Source organism: Artibeus jamaicensis, unplaced genomic scaffold, assembly GCF_021234435.1.
Source record: "Artibeus jamaicensis isolate MK-2021 breed Jamaican fruit bat unplaced genomic scaffold, CSHL_Jam_final contig_465, whole genome shotgun sequence".
Lineage (NCBI taxonomy): Eukaryota > Metazoa > Chordata > Mammalia > Chiroptera > Phyllostomidae > Artibeus > Artibeus jamaicensis.
Genome location: NW_026521843.1, coordinates 22959299 through 22982674, shown reverse-complemented (window position 1 = coordinate 22982674; position 23376 = coordinate 22959299). Strand labels below are relative to the sequence as shown.

Genomic DNA, 23376 nt, shown 5'->3' with positions numbered 1-23376 from the left:
GTAATTAAAGCTGTCAATCAAATGTTAATGAGGTGCAGTTTTGTAAATCTCACCTATATTTATTTAGCAACACCTTATCTAGTTTCTTGGTAGCATCTGGTGGACCTTAGAATATTATGGCCAGTAGATTCTTTAAATATCTTTAGTGGGGCAGTAATAGTTAATTTTTAATTTGCTGGTGAAGCTCTTACTAGGTATTCTCTAGCATTGAAGCAAAGGAAAAATTGATCGTGCAAAAAAAAGTCAATGCTGGTGGCACAGTGTCTACCTGTGTCCATTTCCTTGGGTTATTGGGGTAGCACTGCAATTTGGGGATATCGGTCTGCCTCAAATTATTTTATCTGAATGATCAGTAGTGTGTTAGAAGTTTGGATACTTTGTTTTTGGAATTTGAAGTGGCCAAATTATGGTTGGTATAAAACTGTGTAATTGGCAGGCTTGTTGCACTTGGTCAGCTTTAATTGTTCTGTGTTATATAAAGATAAGTTTACTCCACAATAAATCTGCAAAGAACAAACAATCCTGACACTCAATTTTTGGGAGTGGGAGTTCTGAGCCAACAGGAGGAGTAATTTCTGTAGCTTTGGGATGGATTACTAGCAGTGTGCTAGAGATTAGTATGAGGAAGGGGTAGGGGCAAAATGGTTTTAAGAATCAAGCACAGAAAGGTCTAGCCTATGGGAAAGGGAAGCCTGGGTATGTAGGTAAACACCTCATACTACTGACTGTAACTCAGTACCCCTGTGTTAGTATGCATCTTAAAATGATATACTTTGGTGTTGTGTACTGTTCTGTTTTCAGAGGTTAGGACTGCTATGTGACTGACTTGAGAAAGTGCTTGTCCAGACTAAAATTCTGAATTTTAAACCTGGCTCTGATTATTTATAGCTAACAACACAACAGGCATGCTTTTAACATAGAATCTTATTGGTCCTCTCACCCATGTGGGGATAGGTAAGGAATGGCATACCCTTGACCTCACAGTGGTAGTTCACCCTTGAGCTTGGAACTAGGTAGGCTAAGTAGCAAGTGAAAGTGCGGTGCTACATCTTGCAGTGTATCTTCTGAGGACAAAATAGATGGTCTTGAGATGTCATCCATTTGAGACCTAGTTAAATGAGTGGTGTGTAGGGTTTTGATGGTCTTTTTATTTTATGTAGTCTATCTTAGAAGTCTAAAGGAGCACAGTGATTTCAAAGATATATTAAGTGAGTAGGAATAGGAAGCTCTAAACTGACAAGTTGGCAGGGTTAATCAGAGTGAAGGATAGTAGCAAAGAATTCATTAGATCTAGCTTAGTGAACACTTGCTGCTTAGAGACCTTTGGAATATAACCTAGAAGATTTATGCGTAATTGTATAGCTGGAAAGATAGGAAGCAAAGAAGGTGAAAGGAGAAATACTAGGGGCCTGGCTGGTCTTAGAGTGTTTTGACTGGTGAGAACTGGTTACAAACCAAAGAAATGAGGTGAAGATACCTAGGTTATGGTGTTGTATTAAAGCTGTTATACCCAGGATTATTGTCAATAAAGGGGGGAAAACACCAATAAACAGTTTGCTAGGAGGTAGGAGAAGTGTGAGTCCTATCTATGGTTTTAAAGCCTCTGCTCTTTTTTAATCAGTAAAGCACATTACTCAGCATTTAAAACCAAATCACACAGAAAAGACAAAATGTAAGAAAACAAAGCCCTGGCTGGTGTGGCTCAGTGGATTGAATGGTGGCCTGCAAGCCAAAGGGTCGCTGGTTCAATTCCCAGTCTAGGGCACATGGCCTGGGTTGTGGGCCAGGTACCCAGTGTGGGGCGTGCAAAAAAAAAAAAAACATTAACGTTTCCCTCCTTTTCACTCCGAAAATGAATAAAAATCTTCCCCAAAAATACGCGGCAACCAATGTTCCTACCCATTGAAGATTATACCATTGCTAATAACTTGGCAATTTTCTTTCCACACCTAATGGGGAAAAGATGCTGAGTAGAAGGATAATTCTGGAGTACTTGCAATGTAGTAGCCAGTTAATTCTAGGCTATTTCTCAAATTTACTGCTTGTTCCCTTTTCCCACGGCCCATTCACTCAACCCGTTTTCATTTCATTTTTAGATTTGGTGACATTACTTGGGGTATATATGGTGAGAAGGGTCTCTAGCTGACTCAGCCAGCCAGTTAACTCTCAGAAGGCAACCATTGTCAACTAGTTATGTAGTTAGCAAATATACGCAAATATTTTCTCCTTTTTTCTTTTTGCCTCCTGTGCCCAGTCCCTCTTCCCATTTGTTCTGACAACACAAAATACATACACCTTGCTTTTCTCATCATTTTTCATATAGGTGAAAATGGCACTTTTTAAAAATGTTGCATACTACTTGCCTAGGTGTTGCATAGTTCATGTAGTAAGACTTTGTGCCCCTTCAATGTACCAGGTAGTGCTAGCCTAAGAATATGGAGGTGAGCAACATTTTTATTATGAATATTAAATTCTGGACAGACAAGGGAAAAAACACCAGATGGGTAATGTCTGTAAAAGAATGGAGTGCAGGGTAAGAGATTGGGAGCTGGTTGCTGTGGTATAAAAGGTGGTGTAAGGAGGCTTCGGAAAGTGACATCGGAGCTAGTGAGGGAGTAGACCATGCTACCGGTGAGTGTTCTAGGCAGAGGGTGCAGTGAGTGCAAAGGCCCTAAAGTAGGGTGAGGAGGCCAGTAGGAGGTGAACAGAGGAGAGTGGGAAGATATACATGTAGGACTGTATACTCTGGAAAGGACTCACTTTTTCTCCTTGAGTTTTTGAGCAAAGAGTTAACAGGAATTGAATTGGTTCCCTATTGATAGATAGGGGAGCAGTTTCTAATTACTACTTCAATGATGCAGTGAATATCCTTGTACAATACTTGGCACATGTAGCCCTGCATGTGTAGGATAATCCCTGGAAGTAGAATTGCTCAATAGGAGGGTATGTGCTTTTATATTTTCCCTATTGTTAGTTTGCCCTGGTGATGTGTAGGAGTGTCTGTTCTGTACCAATGCTCACGTGGTACACACAGTGGGGTCATGCTTGTTGAGTTTTACTAATCTTGTGTTGAAAAATGGTGTCTCAGCGTAGTTTTTTTTTCTTTCCCCTTTTTTAAATTGTAAAATCATGTTTTCTCCCAACTCTGGAACATTTTCATGTGTTCAAAAGTCTGGTTTAGGTTCCCTTGCTGTCATCAACACACTGAACTTCTCCATAGTGGGACACCTGTTTACACTGTAATTGCCTGTTTACTTCTCTGCAGGTGTGCCACCACAAGACACACTGACAGCAGGCACCAGGCCTTGTCCCGGTTCCCCATTGCCTAGCACTTACTAATACTTAAGTATCTGGTGAACAAAAAGTGAGTTCATGTATGAATGAATTTTATTAAACCGAGTATATAAAATTTTAATCTTGTCTTCTGTGAGACCTTTATAATCACCATTTGAATTAAAAGCCCACTTTTTCCTTTTAGTCTCCTGTAAGACTCTCCTGTCTAGATTTGCCTGCAGACGATTGAGATCCTTAGGCCGCTGTTTGTATGCCCTGCTCTATCTAATGTGTAACTGTAGAACAAGGTTTTTACCTCCTTATCTGGGTTAAGTTGGAGAGTTCTCCAGAAAAGGTGTGGAAAGTTTCTGCGCAGAAAGTTTTCTACAGAAAAGGGTGCAGACTTCCCTACCACTCCAAGAGCCCAGGTGAGTAAGCCTAATGCACGTAAGGAAGGTCAAGTCATTGAACCAGCAGTGTCCATTTTGTGACTTCAGCTGCCTGAGGTTGTATGTCTCCACCTCTAGGTTTCCCCTGACTGAAAGGAATCTTAGTGACAGGAAATTGAAGGTGGTTGGATACCATCCTATATGAAGACCCTATTTTTATTTTGGGTTGTAATGTATCTTCAGGAATCTGGAATCTGGAAAATGAATCCTTTTACTGAGAGTTCTGGCTATAGGGAACATAAATATGACAGCGGTCAAGGCAGATGAGCCAGTTTATCTCAGTGTGGTCAGGAGGACAATCACCAGGGTTCTGGGCTCCTGTAATGTAATGTATTGCTTCCCTTGCCTAAGGATGAATGTGCCATGCTGTAATGTTCCTATTGTTTGAGGGTGCCGGCTGTTTGTTAGACCAGGATTCAGGAAATGAGGGCCTGTGGGCCAGATCTGGCCCACTGCTGTTTTCATGCAGCTAATAGGATAAGATGGCTATTACATTTTATTTTTTATTCTTTCAAAAATATTATTGATTAGAGAGAGAAAAATATTGATTCATTGCCTCTCATACGCTATGCACACCAACTGGGGATCCACTCTACAACCTAGTCACACAAATGAGGGCGGTTTTTACATTTTTATGTGGTTGAGAAAAAGAACTACTTCAGGACATGAGAATTATGTGAAATTCAAATTGCAGCATCTATAAAGTTTTATAGGAATAGTGCTCATTCATATACATACTATTTATTATTTTCTATGTTATAATGACAGCAGTTGAATAATTATGATAGACCCTTAAGTCACACAAAGTTTAAAATACTGTGACCCTTTACACAAAATATTTGTCAACCCCTGGCTTAGACATATCTTCAACTGTTTACAATCTTCAAAATAATCTCTGAAGATCTTGGGTGTCGGGATTATTGTCAGGGTTTGCAGGGTTTGCCAAGACATACTTTTGGTCTGGGAGGACTTTCTGTGTGATTCATTGTTGAGGATGTGTTTCATGCAGCTAGGGAGCAAATTCTAGCTGAATACATTTATGCGCTTACAGTATTGGTGAGCTTTATGCCATAATAATAGCAAAAGCTTTTACTCAAGGGCAGTGGTTCTCATTCCTAAGTATATGTTAGGACCCAAGAAGCTTTAAACCTGGTGAAACCAAAATTCCTAAGGGTGAAGCCTGGGCATTAAAGTCTAAAAAACTGTCCTGCTGATTCTAATATACAACCAGCATTGAAAACTGCTGTTAGCCAGCAGCCAGCTTAGCCTGGTTCATTAGTTATTGGGTGGATTGGCCTGGCTTACTGCCATTATATAGTTAAGTTAGCAGCACTCATCAAAGCAGGGCTCTGTTATGTACCCTCTAGGTTTCTCTGATCCTTTCTCTAACCAAATGCTATAATGGAACATTTCTATGAAAAAGGCAGAAATTGCATTTTAGTTTATGTTGGTACCAGTAGAGGTCACTGTGCTCAGAGAAATTTCATCTAAAAAAAAATGTGAACATTCTGTTCCGGAAGTTTGAAGCGGTATTTACCTGCACCAACGCTACTCCAGGCATGGGTTCTGGTCACAATTGCGTCAAACATCTAAGGCTCCATTAGGTGCATATAGAACATTTATAATCATATCTTCTGATGTGTTGATGGTTTTATCATTATAAAATATCTGTCTAGTAATACTGTTTTAAATTATAAAATATCTGTCTAGTAATATGGTTGTAAAGTCTATTTTGTCTGATACTAAAATAGTCATTCCAGCTGTTATACGGTATGTCTTTCCCATCCATTTACTTTTGGCTTATTGGGGTATGAGTATATCATTAGTTACTAGATCTGCTTTTTTTTTTTAAGATTTTATTTATTTATCTTTAGAGGGGAAGGGAAGGGGAGAGGGAAAGAAATGTCGATGTGTGGTTGCCTCTTGTGTGTCCCCTGCTGGGAACTGGCCTGCAACCCAGGCATGTGTACTGACTGGGAAACGAACCATGATCCTTTCATTCTCAGGCCCATGCTCAATCCACTGAGCTACACCAGCCAGGGCTAGATCTTGCTTTTTGATTTAGTCTGACAAACTGTCTTTTGTGATATTTAAACCATCTACATTTAACATGATTAGATTTATAGTTATTGTTTTCTACATCTCCTTTTATCCTATAACTGCCTCTTTTATATTAAATATTTTTAGTGTATCATTTTAACTCCTTGATTTTTTTTTACTATTGAGTTATTTTTTTAGTCGTTACATCTTGATTTATCACAACCTACTTCAGATTAATTTGATAAAATACAGAAAATTTGCTCCATTATATTTTCTTTTTCTGAACTGTACTCCATGGTGTGCTATATATGTATCATAAACTCAGTGAACCATGTTATATCTTCTAAAGTGATGAGAAAATACAGTTTTTTTATTAACTCACATATTTATCATTTCTGATCTTCATTTCTTTCAATGGATTTGAGTTACCGTCTTAATTGCCTTTCAGCAGAAAGGGCTTCCTCTACTAGTATTTGTTGTAATAGCCATAAATAGCTAGGGAATGACCCGTCAAAGACCTGTCATTGCCTGACAGGTCTGCTAGCAATGAATCCCCTCATTCTTTATCTGGAGATATTTTTATTTCACCATCGCTTTAGAAAGGGCAGTTGGGGGTGACATCGAGTCCTTGAATTTTAAGTATATTAACTGCCATTCTACTGCTTCATGGACTCCCTTGTTTGAGATGAGAAGTCAGATGTTAATTGTATTGATGGTGCCCCTGTACAGATAGATGAGTCATTTCCTCTTGCTTTAAAATTTCTTTTTTGGCATTAAACATGATGTTGTTTAGGTGGGGATCTCTTTGTATTTATCCTTGGAGTTTGTTGAGCTTCTTGGATATCTAGTATAATGGTTTTCATCAAATTTGGTTGAGTTTTTCCCCAAAATTACTGGTACTTTTTGAAATATTTTTCTGTTCCTTTCTCTCCTCTCTTTTTTGGACTCCCATTATACATATGCTTCATGTACTTGATGTCCCACACATCCCAGGTTCTTTGCCATTTTCTTCAATCTCTTCTCGGGTTTTCAAATTGAAAAATTTCTGTTCATCTATTTTATTCTTTCTTCCATCTTGAATCTAATTTCTGAGCCTCTATAGTGAACTTTTCATTTGTTACTATATAGTCCAACCTCAGAATTTCACTTGGTTCCTTTTTATAATCTAGTTATTTTGGTAATTACTTTTTAAATCTTGTGTTTATTTTTAAACACAAGATTTAGCTTATTAGGGATTACCCTGTCTCTGTATAGCTCAATGGTCAGTCAATAACTGGACAGAAACACCTCACTCAGCCCTGGCTGGTGTAGCTCAGTGGATTGAGCCTGGGCTGCTGAACGAAAGGATCATGGTTCAATTCCCAGGCAGGGCACATGGCTGGGTTGCAGGCCAGTTCCCAGCAAGGGACACATGAGAGGCAACCATACATTGCTATTTCTCTCCCGCTCTCCTTCCCTTCTCTAAAGATAAATAAATCTTTAAAAAAAAAACACCTCAATCAGTCGGACTTTTTCCATTTGCTGATGGACCTGTGTGTAGGCAGGGAGTGAATTTTGTGTTTAGGCTGTTTTTGAGTTTGTCTTGGCTTTTACTTTTTGCTGAGTCTCTCAATTTTTTCTGCACATGCAGCCTCTCGGAGTTGGCCAGAAGTTGCTTGAGTGACTTGGACCCTCTGGTCTCGCTACGCATGTGCGAGCCTCTGAGTGACCAGTACCTGTGTGCTCCGGTCATGATTGCAACTTCAGGGCAGCAGAGCCCTCTGCCCTTGTGCTCACGTAGCACTGAGATCATCACTTCCATTGCCTTGATGAAGTTTCTGGACATATCCCTCACCACTCCAAACTGAGTGAGCCCCCCCCATCAATGACAGCAAGCTGCTGGTTCTCATACTCTGTTTTGTCCTAGCAGATCCTCCACAGTGACTGCACTGGGAAAGGGAGGGGAGTGGGAGCAGTCCCAGGAGAGAACGCCACAGTTTCCCAACTGTTCCTACCCAAAGTTCAGGTTTTCGAACATAAACACACCTCAGATTGTTGTGTGTTTCTGGTCAGTTTCCAGAGCAGCAAAGTTGTTTTGTGGCTTTTTTTTCCAGCATTATACTTGCTTTTTTGAGGAGAGGGCTTGCTGAGCACTTTACTTGGCTACAGCTGAAGTACTACCCCAAGAAAATTACAGTTTGAGTAACTGGATTGAAGAAGTTGGAACTTACAGGGAAAAGATAAGTATCTCGATTGGAAAAGGACTGCACTTCTGTCAAAACTGTCCAAATAGCCGGTTGCAAACTGGTGATCCAGCTGTTTAAAATGTTTACAACTCGTAAAGGGCCCTGGCGACGGGACAGGGTATTGTTGTGCTTCCCTCCTGTCTTCTGGTAGTCCTGTGATTTTCCTCATGTTCTACTTTTCACAGACTGTCCATTTAACTCACTGACACTAACTTCCTTTAGTCTGCTGAGGTTGGACTGTCATTGGTCACCTAAGACAACAATTCAACCTCCACAGCATGTCATCTTAGTTTAGTCTTTACAGCAGTGTTTGTGCAGTTTTGTAATATTATATCTTGGTTGTTAGGCCAAATAAGTGGAAATAGGAAAAATGAAAATCCCACAGCTAAAGATGAGAACTTAATGTCCCATGAATATGAAACAAACAGGATTCCACAGATCATTGAGCTGAACCAATAACATGCTCACCTGTGGTGGATCAGAACTCAGTACAATAAAGCACTAATCTGGTGTGGGCAGCAGATGTGTGGTAATGAAGGCTTGGATCCCCAGGGCCCTGGAGACTAGTTTCTGGAGGGGAATGTGTATTGCATGTTAGTGGGTACTTGCATTTTGAACAAGACTTCAGTACTGTAGGTACATGATGTTTTTTGTATCCAATACCATGTTTATTTTCACTACTGCACATGAACAGAGTGTCCAGGTCTTACTATAAAATCGTTTCTGGCTGACAGCTTTTGTGGTTTTATCATAAAATGCTACAGTTATACTCCCACGTGTCTTACAACTATATAGTGTCTTTTCTCAAGCACATCAAAGTTCTCTTTTATGTGTGTGTGTCAGGAAAATGAATAGACTGGTTGCTGCTTCAAAAGATCAATTTCTCTGAAATTTTACTTTCGTCAGACTTACGGCTTGACAGTCAAACTTCAACTTTTTATTGTCTTTCATAAACATTATTCAAATACCAGTAACTTATTTCAACTGCCCTACAGGTGAATATCCTTATTTGAGCTACTCTTGGCTAGGCTTATAGTAAAAACAATTCTTTTTTTTAGAACAGAGGAAAACCAAGTACTTTGCAAGTGAGAAAACAGACCTCAAGTGAAATTAAATGGTTTGCCTATGTAGTAAGTGTCAGAAGAAGCAAAGTACAATACTAGTTCAGGGCTCCCAGCTGTGCTGTGTAATTCTACATCATTGGGTTGCTACTGTTAGTCTCAGCTCTCCCAGGGAGACTGGGATATCCCGGGGGAACATACTATGTCTTAGGCATCATTACCTCTTGATTCGCTTAAAGGACCCAGCAGAGAACTATGCAAAAAAGATACTCAGAAAATCCATGCTGAAATGAATTAAGAAAAACACCATTTTCATTTGGTTTTGGTTGCTAAGAGAGAGGAAGAATGGGAAGTTCAGTTGGCCACCAGTTAGGTAGCTTTCCCCTAGGAAGACGCTGGGGCTTGTATGGGAGCCCATTGTAGAATCTAGAACATGTCATATACTTAGTCCACTTAGTAAAGATCCATGCCTAACAAGTTTAAAGAAGTGAAGAAACGGAGTTTTTGAAGGTGCGGGGTTTTTGTTGCTTTAATTTCAACTAATTGCTAGTATATAAAAAACATTTCTTTAAAAGCCACCAACCCATACCCATCACCGATGATTCAGCTCTTCAGGAAAACAGGGAGCCCAGCCTCATCTTCATAGCACGACCTCTTGCAGGTGTGGCGTGCAATCACCATGGAAGGTCCTGCCCTCACAGACACAGCTGACTCCCAACGGCTTCCTTTCTTCTGTACCTTGGCTGGTCTGGGCTGGGCTTTCTCAGTTAACTTCAAAGGCAGAGAATCAAAATGACAGATTCTTGTACTTTGAGTCACACCACTTACAAGGCTCAGAGACAGTTAAACTTAGGCGGATGCTTTTTGTAAAAAGGGAAAAAGAGGAATGAGAGAGTAGACTCAAAAGGGGTGAAAAGTAGAAAAGAAAGGCACAGTGGTGAGATAGAGCTCGTGGAGCATGGGGGTCCAGGTGCCATTTCTGGGCTAGGATTAGAGCCTGGATGATGATTGGTAGTTGGGTCCTCTTAACAACACAGAATAGAGCTGGTCATTAGACCTGGAGCCAGTCATTGGGAAGGGAATCAATATTCAGATTGGTTATTGATTGATATGACAGCGACCATTTGTGTGATTTTAAATCACAGGATCATTTTAACAATGCCTCTAAATCTTCATCTCATTTCTGAATAGAAGACAGGCAGCAGCTGATGGAGCTCCCAGTCTGGTTCTGGAGCAGGTTATATCTTTGTACTTCCTTAAGCCACAGAAAACTTGAACCAAGTGGTGTGGTCATACTCCTCACCAGGCCTCAGCAGCACAGGGGGGAAGTGAGGCTGTGAAGGGAAAAAAGACACAGGTTACAGCCAGCACAGGTTGAACCCTTATCCAGGATGGCTTCTGGATTGGTCTTTAGACCAGCTCCGAGAACCAGACAGCAATGTACAAACTGTTATTGATTTCCAGTGAGACTGAGAATTTGAGCCAGAATGAAAATCAACTACATCACTAAGCACACTGTGTCACAGCAAGACTCTTGAACGAAGCAGTGTGTTGATGTATATTCTGGTGCAAACTCCCAAGTGTCTTGCAGGAGGGGGCTTTGCAGAGCATTACTCTAGGAAACAGAGAAGAACGTCCTGAGGAAGCAAAAGGGGAGAAGATATGAAGGATCATCTGAGAAGTGTGGTGGCAGACAATGAGGAGGTATCGAGAAACGTTAATTTGAATAAAGGCTTTGAAGGCACAAAACAAGATTTTTAAAAACATGTAAATGCCAGGTTAGTAACGTGGCTGAGTGTTTCCTGTGTTTATCATGATTTGGAGAAGAGAATGCACATGGACTTTTGAATCACACAGACCTGACTTGAGAGTCACGATGTCTGTCATATAGGGTGACCTTGGACACACTGCCACTCTAATAGGTCAACCTGTGGCTTTACCTGATTGACTGCATCAGGCCAGTTCTGGGTCTCGAGGCAGAAACCGGAGTGCTTGGGGTAGACTGCTCCACTCTTGCCCTTCAGGGTGCCGTCCAGGAAGTTGCCCGTGTAGAACTGAACCCCGGGCTGGGTGGTGTACACTTCCAGTACACGCCCGCTTCCAGCATGGCGGACCCTGGGGATAAAGCCAAACCACGTTAGGTCCAGGGCAGAAAAACAGGCAGAGGCAAGCTGAAGCTGGGAAGCAGCTTTGAGTAGAATCAGACCCAGTCACAGAGCCAGAACAAGATATATGGAAGAGGCAAAGGTAGGAAGAGCATCATGGGAAATTCTCACAGCCTCCTAAGTGACTCCTAGGTGAGGCAGTAGCAGGTGGTTTTGAGGATCCTCAACCTCACCAGCAACTCTGATTTCTCTGGAGAATGACAAAACAGTCTCCTGGCTGGACAAACCAGCCGGGGTGGTGGTGGTGGTGGTGGTGTGTGTGTGTGTGTGTTGGGTGGGGGTGAGGGGGACAAACCAGCCAGGTGTGTGTGTGTGGGGGGGGTGAGGGGGGCAGCCAGGTTGGAAAAAGAGGCAGTTTGAAGGTTCTGGAGGGACTCTTAAAAAAAAAACCACAACATTATTTATTTACTCTTTAGGGAGGGAGAAAGGGAGAGAAACATTCATGTGCAAGAGATACATTGCTCTTGATCAGTTGCTTCTCCCATGCCCCCACCTGGGGCACCTGGCCTGCAACCCAGGCACATGATCCAGGCACATGTCCTGATGGGAATCAAACCGGCAATCTTTTGGTTTGCAGGCTGGTGCTCAATCCACTGAGCCACACCTGCCAGGGCTGGGATTCTTTCTCATAAAGACCTGGAGCTCTCTGCTCAGCCTGGTGAAACAACCAGCTGGGGTTTTTTTACAGAAAAGAAACACTGCCAAATTAAACACCCATCTCCCTGGGACTGGAGCAGGCTATGCTCTTCAGTCAGCTCTCTCCTACATCGGCTGGGGCTGCTGCTAGAATCACTGCTTCCTTTTTTTTTTTTCCCTACAGAGGTAAGTGCCTACCTGGTTCTATACTTGGTGTTAAAGGGATAGATATAGCTAAAGAAAGCCTGGGTCTCTCAGTCTCTCTGAGAAGTAAAACGTCTCCACAATGTGCCGTCAACCAAGAGGTTCGGGGAAAGAGGTCTGGGAAGAGGAGGGCCAGGACTTGAGGCCTGGTGAGAAGGGGTCTCGTCAGGTGAGAGCAGTGGGGACAGGGGTGTGAGGGGCAGGCACAGAGGAGAAAGGCAGCGGAGCTGAAAGGACACCGCTGGGGCCTGGGTGCAGGATGCCGAGGGAAAGAAGGCCTTTCAAGTGCTCTTTGACTCAGTCATTTTCTCTGCGCTGTGGACAATCCATTCATCCTACAAACATTAATGGATCATCTGCTCATCTACTAGTGCCAAGCATGGCATTGGGTGTTAGGTGGAGGCAGGGACTCAGAATTGAGTGAGAGGGGAGTGCGCACACAGTGCCTTTCAAACAAAGCTGGAGGTGGGAAGTGCAGCCTCTGACCTTCCACGGAAGTGGGTGGGGCAAAAGTCACAAGCCCAACGAAGCACAAAGGGGTCTGGAAGTTCAAGGAAGGCAGAACTGACTCCAGTCAAAAGGAATTAGACCTTCTAACAAATGGGTATTAAGGAACAGGTGGAAATAGAGAGTGGGAGCAGAGAGAGGCAGGAGCCAGGCAGGGGCACGGGGATGAGGGCATGTGGGGTTAGGGGGTAAAAAATTCTGCCACGCTTACCTGTGGAATATAAACTTTGAAAAGACACGGATGTGGCGTTTGGTCCCAGTAGCACAGTGAATGGTATTGATGTGGCCAGAGGAAAAGCTCCTCCAATAGGGGTTGCTATCTGTCCTTCACCACAGAGGCAGGAAGGGAACAGTACCTACCGAGCGCAAAAGTGCTTTTCTTTAGATCCCTTCAGGCAGAAATTGTGGTCGAAGCCACTGATGTGGAACGCCTGCAGGTGTTTCCCAAGCTCCACTGGCTTCCTCAGGTCAAAGGCAGTTCCTTGCACTGGCGCAACCTCTCCTGGTGGGAAGAGGCAGGAAAAAGGGTGATAAATGCCCAGCTTTTTACAGGTGTTCTATAAAGGCCCACTGTTCTACCCTCTCAGGCTTCATTACAATTTGTAAAGGAGATAGGAGCCCAGATCCTAAGAAGGAGAATGAGTTATTAGACTTTAAAAAAAATTGTGAGATGCTCCTAATTGCAAATGTAGTGGTCAGAACATTCAGAGTCATTCACATGTGAAAAAAAATGCAAGGATCAGGAAAATGCTTAATTTCCATTATTGGCTAAGTTGGATAAAGGGTTGTTTCAACCATGGAGTTGATCACTTTGTTGACATTTCTCGCTTTATTGCTGAAATATCCCAGGGCTCATAACCAAGCATTAGTACCTGGCAGTGGCTAACCAGACACTCATACCATTTGGGGCCATTATTAGCCAAAGGGACACTGGCAATGACCCTTCCCCCATCACTCCCTGTAGACTCATTCTAAACTGTAATGGGGCCTGTTAATAACATCACTGGGACAAATGAGTTAGTTAACTGGGACAGTCCAGGCCAAGCTGGGGTGTGCTGCTGGCCACTCTACTGTTCACCAATTTTAGAGTCAATGCTTGGAATGAAAGCTTCGTGTCTCCAGGAGTGATCCCTGAAGGAGTTCTGGTTGGTGAGCACCGTGTGTGTGTGTGTGTGTGTGTGTGTGTGTGTGTGTGAGAGAGAGAGAGAGAGAGAGAGAGAGAGAGAACAGGATTCTTCAAGCTCTAGGAGCAGGACACTCGTTCTAACCAAGGGACATCCTGAAGCCCCTCCACAATGGTGTGGGTGGGCTCAGCCCTGAGGGGAGACACTGCAGTGTGGGGCCCCTCAACTCTCAAAGGTCAAAGCACAGAAGGGGCATGGACAGGAACTCTGTCCTGGTGGTCATCACGCACCAGTGCCCGGTCAGGAACATGCCTCTGGTGCCACGGAACTCACGGGTGCTGGGACCAGAAGGGTTTCTCAGAGCTCATCTGGTCCAAACTACTCATGTAGCAGATGAGGAAAGTGAGACCCATGTAACGATGTCAACGAACAATCCGCTACGGTATTGACATGCTGTATTTCATTAGGTGAAGGCCCTCGTTTCCATATTTTAAGGTCTCTGAAATCATGTTATGGTTTAACTGGCAGGTTTACATTCCTCCTTCACAGGATGTAAAATAATGACTTTACAATGGATGGCATCTTAGAACTGATTAAACACATGAAAACAGTTTCCCATATCCCCTGCTCTTCTGAAACCTCTGAACAAGTAATCAGGGATTTGAGAGCAAAGAAGAGAAATCAGGATTATTTTGTGAGTGGTTTCAACTAGAGATTAAAGGAAGAGAGATCATCTCTCAACAGACAGTCCTCTGGACATGCCTGCCGAACAGCCGCAATATGGATCGTACGTTGTCCTGAAACAGTGCTGTTTGCTTGGTCACCTCTCATTCTCTCCTAACTTCCAGGTCTCTTCTTCCCTAGGGGCTAGGCCGAGCCACTTCAAACAGGGAACATGAATATTTTAAAGTTAGTTCACTTAGTAATGTGAGGAAGCCCAGCACCATTCCTTCTTCCCATTGGCACGTTCTTGGAATGTGTCAGAGCCAGAGCCACGGACCAGGCGCCCTTCACTGGGTCACTCTTTCGCTCCATCGACATTGATTAAACACCGACTGTAGGCCAGGCACTCTGATGGGTAGGGGACAGCACACAGATCAATGAGAAGCGAAACTGGCATGTGGTTTGGCGGAAGGAATGGAGACAGACAGTGTGAGTGGGTGCACTTGGGGCAGATGGGAAATTCATGGAAGAAGCAACAGGGCTGAGCGGTGGCTTGAGGCGAGAGCACATTAAGTTGAATGGGTGAGGAAGCCTGAAGACGTGGAGGAAACAGCTTGAATACAGGTGACGGGGAGTTTCTATGACACAGAATTACAACGTTGCATTTATTATAATATCCCCACTTATTATATAGTCCCAATACATAATATAATATTCTATTCAGTTATTTTCTATATATTCCTAGTTTTAGGGGTTTAATTTCCTTTTGATTCAAGTTACTAAGAGGTCAATGTCGGCTATATTATATTTTATGAAACTGCCTTAAGTTTTCTTAATGAGCTTGGATACACTCAATTTTTGGTGAACTTTCTTTGTGAATTGCATTCTTTATCATTACAAGGTGTCTTCTCTTAGGTGATTTAATGCGTTCTGTCCTAAATTCAGCTTTTGCTGAGGTTCAGGTTGAGGCTACTGCTACTTTAGCTTTCATTTGTTTGGTGTGCTTTTGAATTCTCGTATTTTCTACCTTCTGAGTCACTTGGTTTGTACACAACATTCCGCTGGGTTTTGCTTTGTGATTCCATCTGAGAAACTTTGCTTAATAGGGACATTTTATGGCATTAATATGACATGTTCTAAGTGTTCTTACTTCTTTCCTTATATTTTATGGCATGCTTTCTGTGTTTCTAAATTCTAGTTAGTTTTTTAAAAATCTTTTACTATATGGTCTATGTGTGTTTTAGAAAGTGCGTATTTTTTTAGTAGTTACATCTATACATAAGTAGCCTTAATATAATACTTGTATTCTTAATCTTCTCTTTCTTAGACAGAATCTGCCTAGCTTCTCCTTTCTCCGCTTTCCTCCTCTTGCTGAGCTTTGGTTTCTGATGCTTTCAACTCTATTCTGAAGGAGACTTTTGTTTCCCAGTAGATGGTGCTAGAGACGCAATATAAAGAGCTTACTTTATAAAATAAACATCTATTTCATCTGAGTTCAGAGTCAGTTCTGCTCTGAACTGCTCTGTTCTGGGAGAATTAATAATTGAACTTTTTGCATCTCTAAAGCCAAAGGCCAAATCTTGGATAGTGACCCACCTAGGCATTATTTACCCTGAAGTTTGGGTGACCAACCATCTCCCACAGTGACTTTTAAAACAGCAACACTGTTTCTTTATGAAACAACTGGACTGGGAAAAAGAAGCAGCTGTTCTCCTGGGCTCAAGATTTTAGTTTTACCAACCCACATGCTGAGCAGTAACTTTTGATGTTTCCTTCCCTTATATGGTGTTCTCAATATTTAGTTCCTCCCTAAAGTTATACTTGACTGTAACTCTAACCCTTGTGACAGCCCCACTGTGATTGCCTGGGATAGTTAAGATTATTTATTTCACTCAACTTAGAAAAAAGAAAGTCATGGAGTTTTCATGACATAAGGACCCAGGCCATATTTCTGGTCTGTTTACCTTGTATGGAGCAATCTACAAATCAGCGATTACTTGAGCTTTTCTCTCTGTGAAACACAGCTGCTGTTATTTGTTGCCTTATATATCACATGGAAATATTTGGCCACTGATTTGGTTGAACATATATAGGAGGAAGGCATAAATAAAAGAGCCACACTTCAGAATAACATGTATAACACAGAGAGCAAAGACTAGAGAGGGTAAGACTTCAGGAATGGCAGAGCAGTCCTGACCAAAAAAAAAAAATGAGTAACTTGGGATAATTCCAAAATGAGATTTTTGCTAAATAAGGAGAAATCAAGAGAAAAGTTCCCAATCTGTCTTCTCCAGCCTCATGCCCTGACACGTCCCCTCACGTGCCTAATGGTCAGGCATATGGAAAACTTGGAATTTGTCCCCCAGATTTGTTGAAACTCTGGGCCCTTTTGCACAACCCGAATGTCCTTCCTGCACCTGCTACATCCAAGCACACTCTGGCAAAGTCCACTGGACCATTTACGAGGACCCTGTAATGCCATTTCCTTTGTGGACTGTAACCTCCACCATGAGGACTAATTCCTTTTTCCTCTTTGTTCCCATCATATTTTGAACATACTTCCCCCCAAAACCCATCACATGGCATAATAAGATTATATCAAGCTATTCGTCTGTAAGGCCTGTGAGCTCCTAGAGGGCCAGAGTTGCGTCCCATTTATCTTTGTACCTTCCGGGCACGAAGCACAGCCTTTACTGGATGGAAAAACTGATGAACAAGTGAAGCCAGAGGCTGAAAAAGCAGGGGCAACAGGGAATGAAGTAGCATCCTGTGACCAAGTCAGAATGAAAGCTCTAGAAAGAGCAGCAGGAATTGCCTCCTCTAGTTCTCTCACTTTGCAGATGATGAGGCTGGGACCCAGGCAGCTAAAGGGATTTGCCCCAGGTGACACATCACCACAGAGTCAAAGTCTTCGGGCCCCTACTCAGGTGCTTTCTACCTCACCCTGGAGTGACTTGGTCACAGCCCCTTCCACCCCCCACACCCAAGTGTTCTTGTTTTATTTTTTTAATTTTATTAACTTTTAGAGGGTGGGGGGAAGGACAGGGAGAAAGAGGGAGGAGAGAGAGAGAAAAATACTGATTCGTTTTCCCACTTATTTATGCATTCATCAGTGGGCTCTTGTATGTGCCCTGACCTAGTATCAAACCCGCAACTTCAGGGGTTTGGGAGGGTGCTCTAACCAACCGAGTTCCAGGGTCAGGCCTTCTTGATTTTTTAATTGAAAAATGAATGTGCAGTTCTAACTCTGTGCTTTGGTGCTAAGAATAGAAGGAAATGCCAAAACAGCTCTCTCAGCAACTCTGAGAGTACAGAAAATGAAGCGGAAATGGAAAGGGTGCCCTCAGCGGCGACGTCACACATCACATGACTTTGGTTTTGAAGCCACCAGAAAGCTGGGGTGTTGGTGGAGAGAAGCTGTTTTTCTAAACAGGATTTCTTCTCCAGAGGGTTGGCTGAGTGTGCATGAAGGTCTGAGCAGCAACGCCTGGAAGATGGGGGGCTCCGACCCAACGCTGTGGCGTCCGGGCTCTGGGGCACCGAGCAGCCCGCGGTGGCATTGTGCTTCCCCATTTCAGGACAAGTCTGACTGCGGGCACCACAAAGGACCTACTTGAGTCATGGATGTAGAGCGAGACCTATAGGCAACTGTGGGGTGGGGGATTAATCAGAGCTGAGTTTTGTTAGGAGGATAAAAAAAAAAGAGGAAGGGGGCAACGGAGCTGAGAGCATATGCCAAGAGGTGGTTCTAATGATGGACTGCCGACCACATTTGGGGGGAGTGAACTTAGGAGGACGTGAGGGACAATGAAACGGTGGTAGATCAGTGATGATAGGTTCTCGTAGTATGGAAGAATTGGGGGAGCTGATAGACATCTTAAACAGAGCTCATGGAAGGCTGCAGTAAGAGGTGATGCCAAAGTCAAGGGTATAAGCCAAGAGCACAGGAATGAGCAGCTGAGAAGGGTAACGGATAAGATCATTGGAAGAGAGGACGTCAAGAGGCCCAGAGGTCAGGGTATCATCAGTATGGATAATGAGGTCACCAAGAATTATGACAAGAGTGACAGGGTGAGATGCGCAAGGGGTGAGGAGTGACTTGGGGGGGTCTGTGGAGGACCTCAACAAAGAGAGGTCCTGTGAGTGGCACTCTGGCGAGTACCACTGCCTGATTCTTGCAAGATGAGGTAGACCTGAGAACTGGAAATGGAACGCTCTACATTTCAGATATCTGTCACAAGGCATTACATTTTCTTCTTTCTATCTGCGTTTCCGGCAGAGTTATAATTACCTGTCTTCTGAAAAGAAAGGAGAAACTCACTACCTTCATGAAATCTGTCTGCCTTGATTCATGTTTCTTATGATATGGGATTCTTACACGTACTCTATTATGAGGAATCTGGCTTTTCCCCATGACTGCTGGTGGCAGATAGTACTTTAGAAAGATGGCCACACAGTATATTCCCTGTCCTACACTCTCCTGTCACAATGGGAGGACACTCCTTCATGAAGGGGTGGACCTTTACAACTGCCTCTACCAGTGGATTGTGGCACAGAGACTCTGGGCGATTTCTGAGGCCGGGTTGTAAATACAGAATGACTGTGGTCTGGCTCTCTGTCTGTCAGGACATCTGCCCTTGGACCCCAGCCTGCCATGGTCTAAGGAAGCTCAAGTCACATCATAAGGCCACGCATCGGGTGTTCTGGCTGACAGCCCCAGCTAAAGTCCCTGACCAATAGCCACCATTCAACTGCCAGAAATGTGAGTGAACGAAGCCTCCTGATAATTCCAGTCAGCAGCTCTAATCTTCCAGCAGAGGCAAGATAATGTGCTGTGTAAACCCCTGACCAACAGAAACAAAGAGAGATAATAAACAAAGTGTTGCAATAATTCGTGACATAGCAGTAGATAAGTAACACACTGCCTTTGGATGTTTTCACCTCCTGGCACTGCCTTAGGTCCTGGTGGGAGGTTAATGCGCCCCTCCCTGTCCCCCCTTTTTTACACAGAGTGCTTTTAAATGGTTCTACCTTAAGGACACTAATCCTTGCCATTATTTTTGGATGAAATAAAAACAAATACAAATTCATTAGGTCACTCAGTTTTTAGCATCAGGCACCCTGATGCACCAGGCATTAAACTAACCCCAGGGAGTCTAGCATCTGATCAAAGAGACACAAACAATTAAAACTTGGACGAGAGAATGACAATGGCAATGAGTGGCACTCAAAAGCTCTGGTGGAGCAGCAGAAAGAAGCAGCACCTAATGCAGCCCTGAGTGTCGAGAAAGGTTTTCCCCAGGTCAGGGCAGAAGCCCAATCTTGAAGGATTCGTCATCTGGACTGGCTGACTGGGCAAGGCACAGCACGGGAATGGACTCCCACCACCTGCGAACTTGTATTTGGGGCACAGGCAAGATGCTTCCATATTACATGTGTCCCATAGGCTCCTAAGCTCTGATTTAATTTGTTTTTGGCAAAAGACTTAGGGAATGGAGTAGAAGGTGAATGAGTTCTTGTGGATTCCTGGTCAGACACTAATGGGGTGAAATGGTTGTTTTTGAATATCTGGGCATGAACACTTTCTCAGTGTCCGACTGAAAAACTCACCTGGGGTGAATCGTAATCCAAAGCTTTTAATTCCCCATCATCTGATAGCTCTTTTCTCTACTTGGTGGCCCTCATGCCTGACTCTGGGATGAACAGATGGTCACTGCAGGCATCACTGCGTCTGCACATCCATCCACTTCAGCCCCTCCCTTCCTGGCAGGTCCCTTTCCATGTCATCGTCACCCAACCCAGTGACACCACTGCAGGAGTAAATCATGGGCCCACCAGCACAGTCCTCAGCACAGGTAAGTCCTGTTGGTAGTAACAGTTTAAATGATTTTGTGAAAAGAGCAAAGAAAGAAAAAAAAAGGGGGGGAAATCTGGCCTAGACTTTCTAGAAAATTTGGGAGTGGGGAGAGTAGGAAGACATTGTCCCCAATAATATTTTTCTCCCTTTAAAAATATTTTTAAATAATGTTATTTTAAAATTGTGTTCTATGATTTATCCTATATTTTGATTTACAAATCTAGGTACAACATCTTAGGATTCAGACAGACTGATTGACCTTGGATAAGTTTGTACACCTCTAAGATTCAATGTCCCCATTTATACAATGGAGGTAATATTGGTATCTACCTAATACAGATATTGTGAGGTTTACTTATTTTTAAAAATATTTTATTTATATTTTTAGAGAGAGAGAGAAAGGGAGGAAGAAAGAGAGGGAGAGAAACCTCAATGTACAGTTGCCCCCCACGTGGCCCCAGACTGCAACCCAGGCATGCGCCCTGCCTGGGAATCAAACCAGCAACCCTTTGGCTCGCAGCCTGTGCTCAATCCACTGAGCTACACCAGCCAGGGAAGATACTGTGAGGTTTAATTGAGAGAATGCTATGACAGAGGTCATATCTCTAGACAAGAACTTGGCACACAGTTCTTTCTCTCTCCCTCTCTGTTCTCTCTATCCCAGATGCACACGCTTCAAAAATACAGAGAACAGAGAGAACAATTGTTTATAGCATAATGCATGCAAAAGAAAGGTGCATTCCTGCCTCTAGGGGGCATTGCCATTTTCATTAAAAAAAAAAAGAATTGTTTTTGCAAGCTGCCTTAAAATTTTTTAAATCTAAAACAATAGATTTCAAACTGACTTTTTGAGCCATGGATTCCTTTGAGCATATTATAAAAGTTACGGGCTCTCTCTCCAGGAAAATGCACACACTCACCCACAGAATGTCCCCAGGCCAGCGTGTGGGCTCCAATCTAAGCATCACTGACCTACAGGCTGGTGAATATGTTCTGTCTGTACCGCTACTTGTTAGCAAACAAGTTGCTCTCTCATGACTTTATACTGAAATGCACATTGGGAGTGATGCAGTCAAATAACCTCGGGTGTTTGGCCAAGAAATGCAGCCTGGGAGTCTGCTGGTAGATCCCTCCTATTGCAATGCAGCAAAAGCTTTGCATAACACAGCAGGGCCGCCTCCTGCTTGTGATTCCTCCACATTCTTGCAGCACTTACAACAAACTAACGTGTGAAAGGTACAGAAGAAGCTTGTCTTAATCTGAGCAAATCAACACCTTTTGGAAATTGCCCCTGAGGACAGCTCAGAAAACGGGGCTGATTAGGCAAACTGTGTCCCCCTGCGTTGCAGTGGGTATCAGGAATCATGATTGCCAATTACCGTCATCAGCCTCACAGGCGCATCCTGCTCACCTGTTTGGCAAAGTCAATAGATATTAGAATCGATTTTAGAGCCAAGCAGGCCTGGATTTAAATCCTGGCTTTCTTTGCTGTAAAAATTTGTCCAAGTTGCTCAGCTTCTCTGAACCTTGCTTTCTTCATCTGTCAAATGGGGTTAACAAGAGTATCTACCTCACAGGATTATGAAAATTAAACAAGATAAAGCATGTAAAGGGCTCAACAGCCTGCCTGGTCTGTAGGGAGGACTCAGCAATATAGCTGATTGTGGACTGTAGCCAAGGGTGATATCAGCACAGGCTGGGCTTGGGGAAACTTGGTGCCACCTGTTTAACTTCACGATTGACTTCTCTGAATGTGTTTCTTCAACCTAGGCATAACGGAAACATAACACCTATTTCAAAGAGTAGTTCAGCCCTGACTGGGGTGGCCCGGTTGGTTGAGCATCATCCTACAAAGCAAAAGGTGGCTGGTTCGATTCCCAGTCAGGGTACATGCCTGATTTTGGGGTTTAATCCCCAACTGGGGTGCATTAGAGAGGCAACTGATCAATGTTTCTCTCCCTCTTTCTCCCTCCCTCTCCCTCTCTCTAAAAATAAAAAAAATATTTTTTTAAATGTCTTTTTAAAAAAGGTAATTCAATGTGCTTAAGTGTCTGGAGCATGTTAAACACAGAGTAAATGGTGGAGATGATGATGATCATGGTAATAATACTTACTAGTTACAAAGCCCTTACTAAACGCCAGGAACTCCTCTAAGCACTGTACATGTATTACCTCATTTAATCTTTACAACCAATGAGTTAGGTCCGATATTATCTCCACTTGACACATGTGGTCTGCAGAGCTAAAATAAATTGTCCAAGTTCACAGAACTGGTAAGGATTTAAACCCAAGTCAAGACTTGAGTTCATGCCCTTAACTGCTGCGTTTTCCTGATGATAATGTATCAAAATCAGCTCTTTGAAAACAGCCATTCAGGGTCATACCAAGGACTCGCTTTACTAAGATCAGAGGCATTTTCCATTTTTGGCTGGAGTGTCCTCATCTGCCCCCATCAGTTTACTATCATGGCACGCAGGGGGCACAGTGCCCCAAAGCAGGCATGCTGCGAGGCCAGATGGGGATCTATGAGACCAAGACTGCCTTCCCCGAATCCCTCCGACCCCACTGCGCTCAGTCTCCCAACGGCCGCTAACGGCTCTAACGTGAGAGAGACAGCGCCTCTGCATGACCACACAGACAGAGAGCGTTCGGGTTTGCCTGATGGTTTTGAAAGGGGAAGACTTTTCCTGCAAGCTCATTTTGCTGCTTCCCAGCAGCTCAGGCAGGCTCCGGCGGCAACCGTGTGGGACAGGAGCTTGGCCTCCCGCTCTCCTCCAAGAGTCACAGGGCTCCCCCAGTCTCAGTTCACAGGAAGCCGAGAGGAACACCAGGAACAGGTGGCTGACATCCTGACACCAGGAAAAGGATTCTAACTGAACGTAGCCAAGTTACATTAATGGCCCGGGGTCAGAGAGGAGAACTAGTCAAGGAGAGAGGGGAGAAATCTGTCCAGCTTTCTGGTCAGCTGGCACAGTGGCACCAAGTAATGGCTTCATGTGGGGGGCTGAGCCCCTCTGATTTCCATCAGTGCTCTCCCTTCTTGCAAAATGCTCTAAACAAACATGCCACCTTAGTTTCAGAGCATGCCCCAGTCTTCCTTCGAAGGACATGGCTGTCCCCAGCTCCCCCTACACAGAAATGTCAGCTCCATCACAGCTGCTCAGCCTCCTGT

The 23376-nt window shown here is 43.5% G+C and overlaps 1 protein-coding gene across 1 annotated transcript in view; it reads right to left on the bottom strand.

Moving 5' to 3' along the window:
* Positions 1–8700: 8700 nt before the first annotated feature.
* GALM (galactose mutarotase) overlaps positions 8701–23376 on the bottom strand; it is a 46288-nt gene continuing 31612 nt past the window's right edge. The window contains exons 5-7 of the mRNA XM_037149045.2: positions 12921–13062; positions 10989–11163; positions 8701–10382 (exon numbers count right to left, since the gene is read on the bottom strand). Of these exons, the coding sequence (XP_037004940.1) occupies positions 10305–10382; positions 10989–11163; positions 12921–13062 (395 nt within the window). The 3' untranslated portion in view covers positions 8701–10304. The remainder of the gene's footprint in view (positions 10383–10988; positions 11164–12920; positions 13063–23376) is intronic.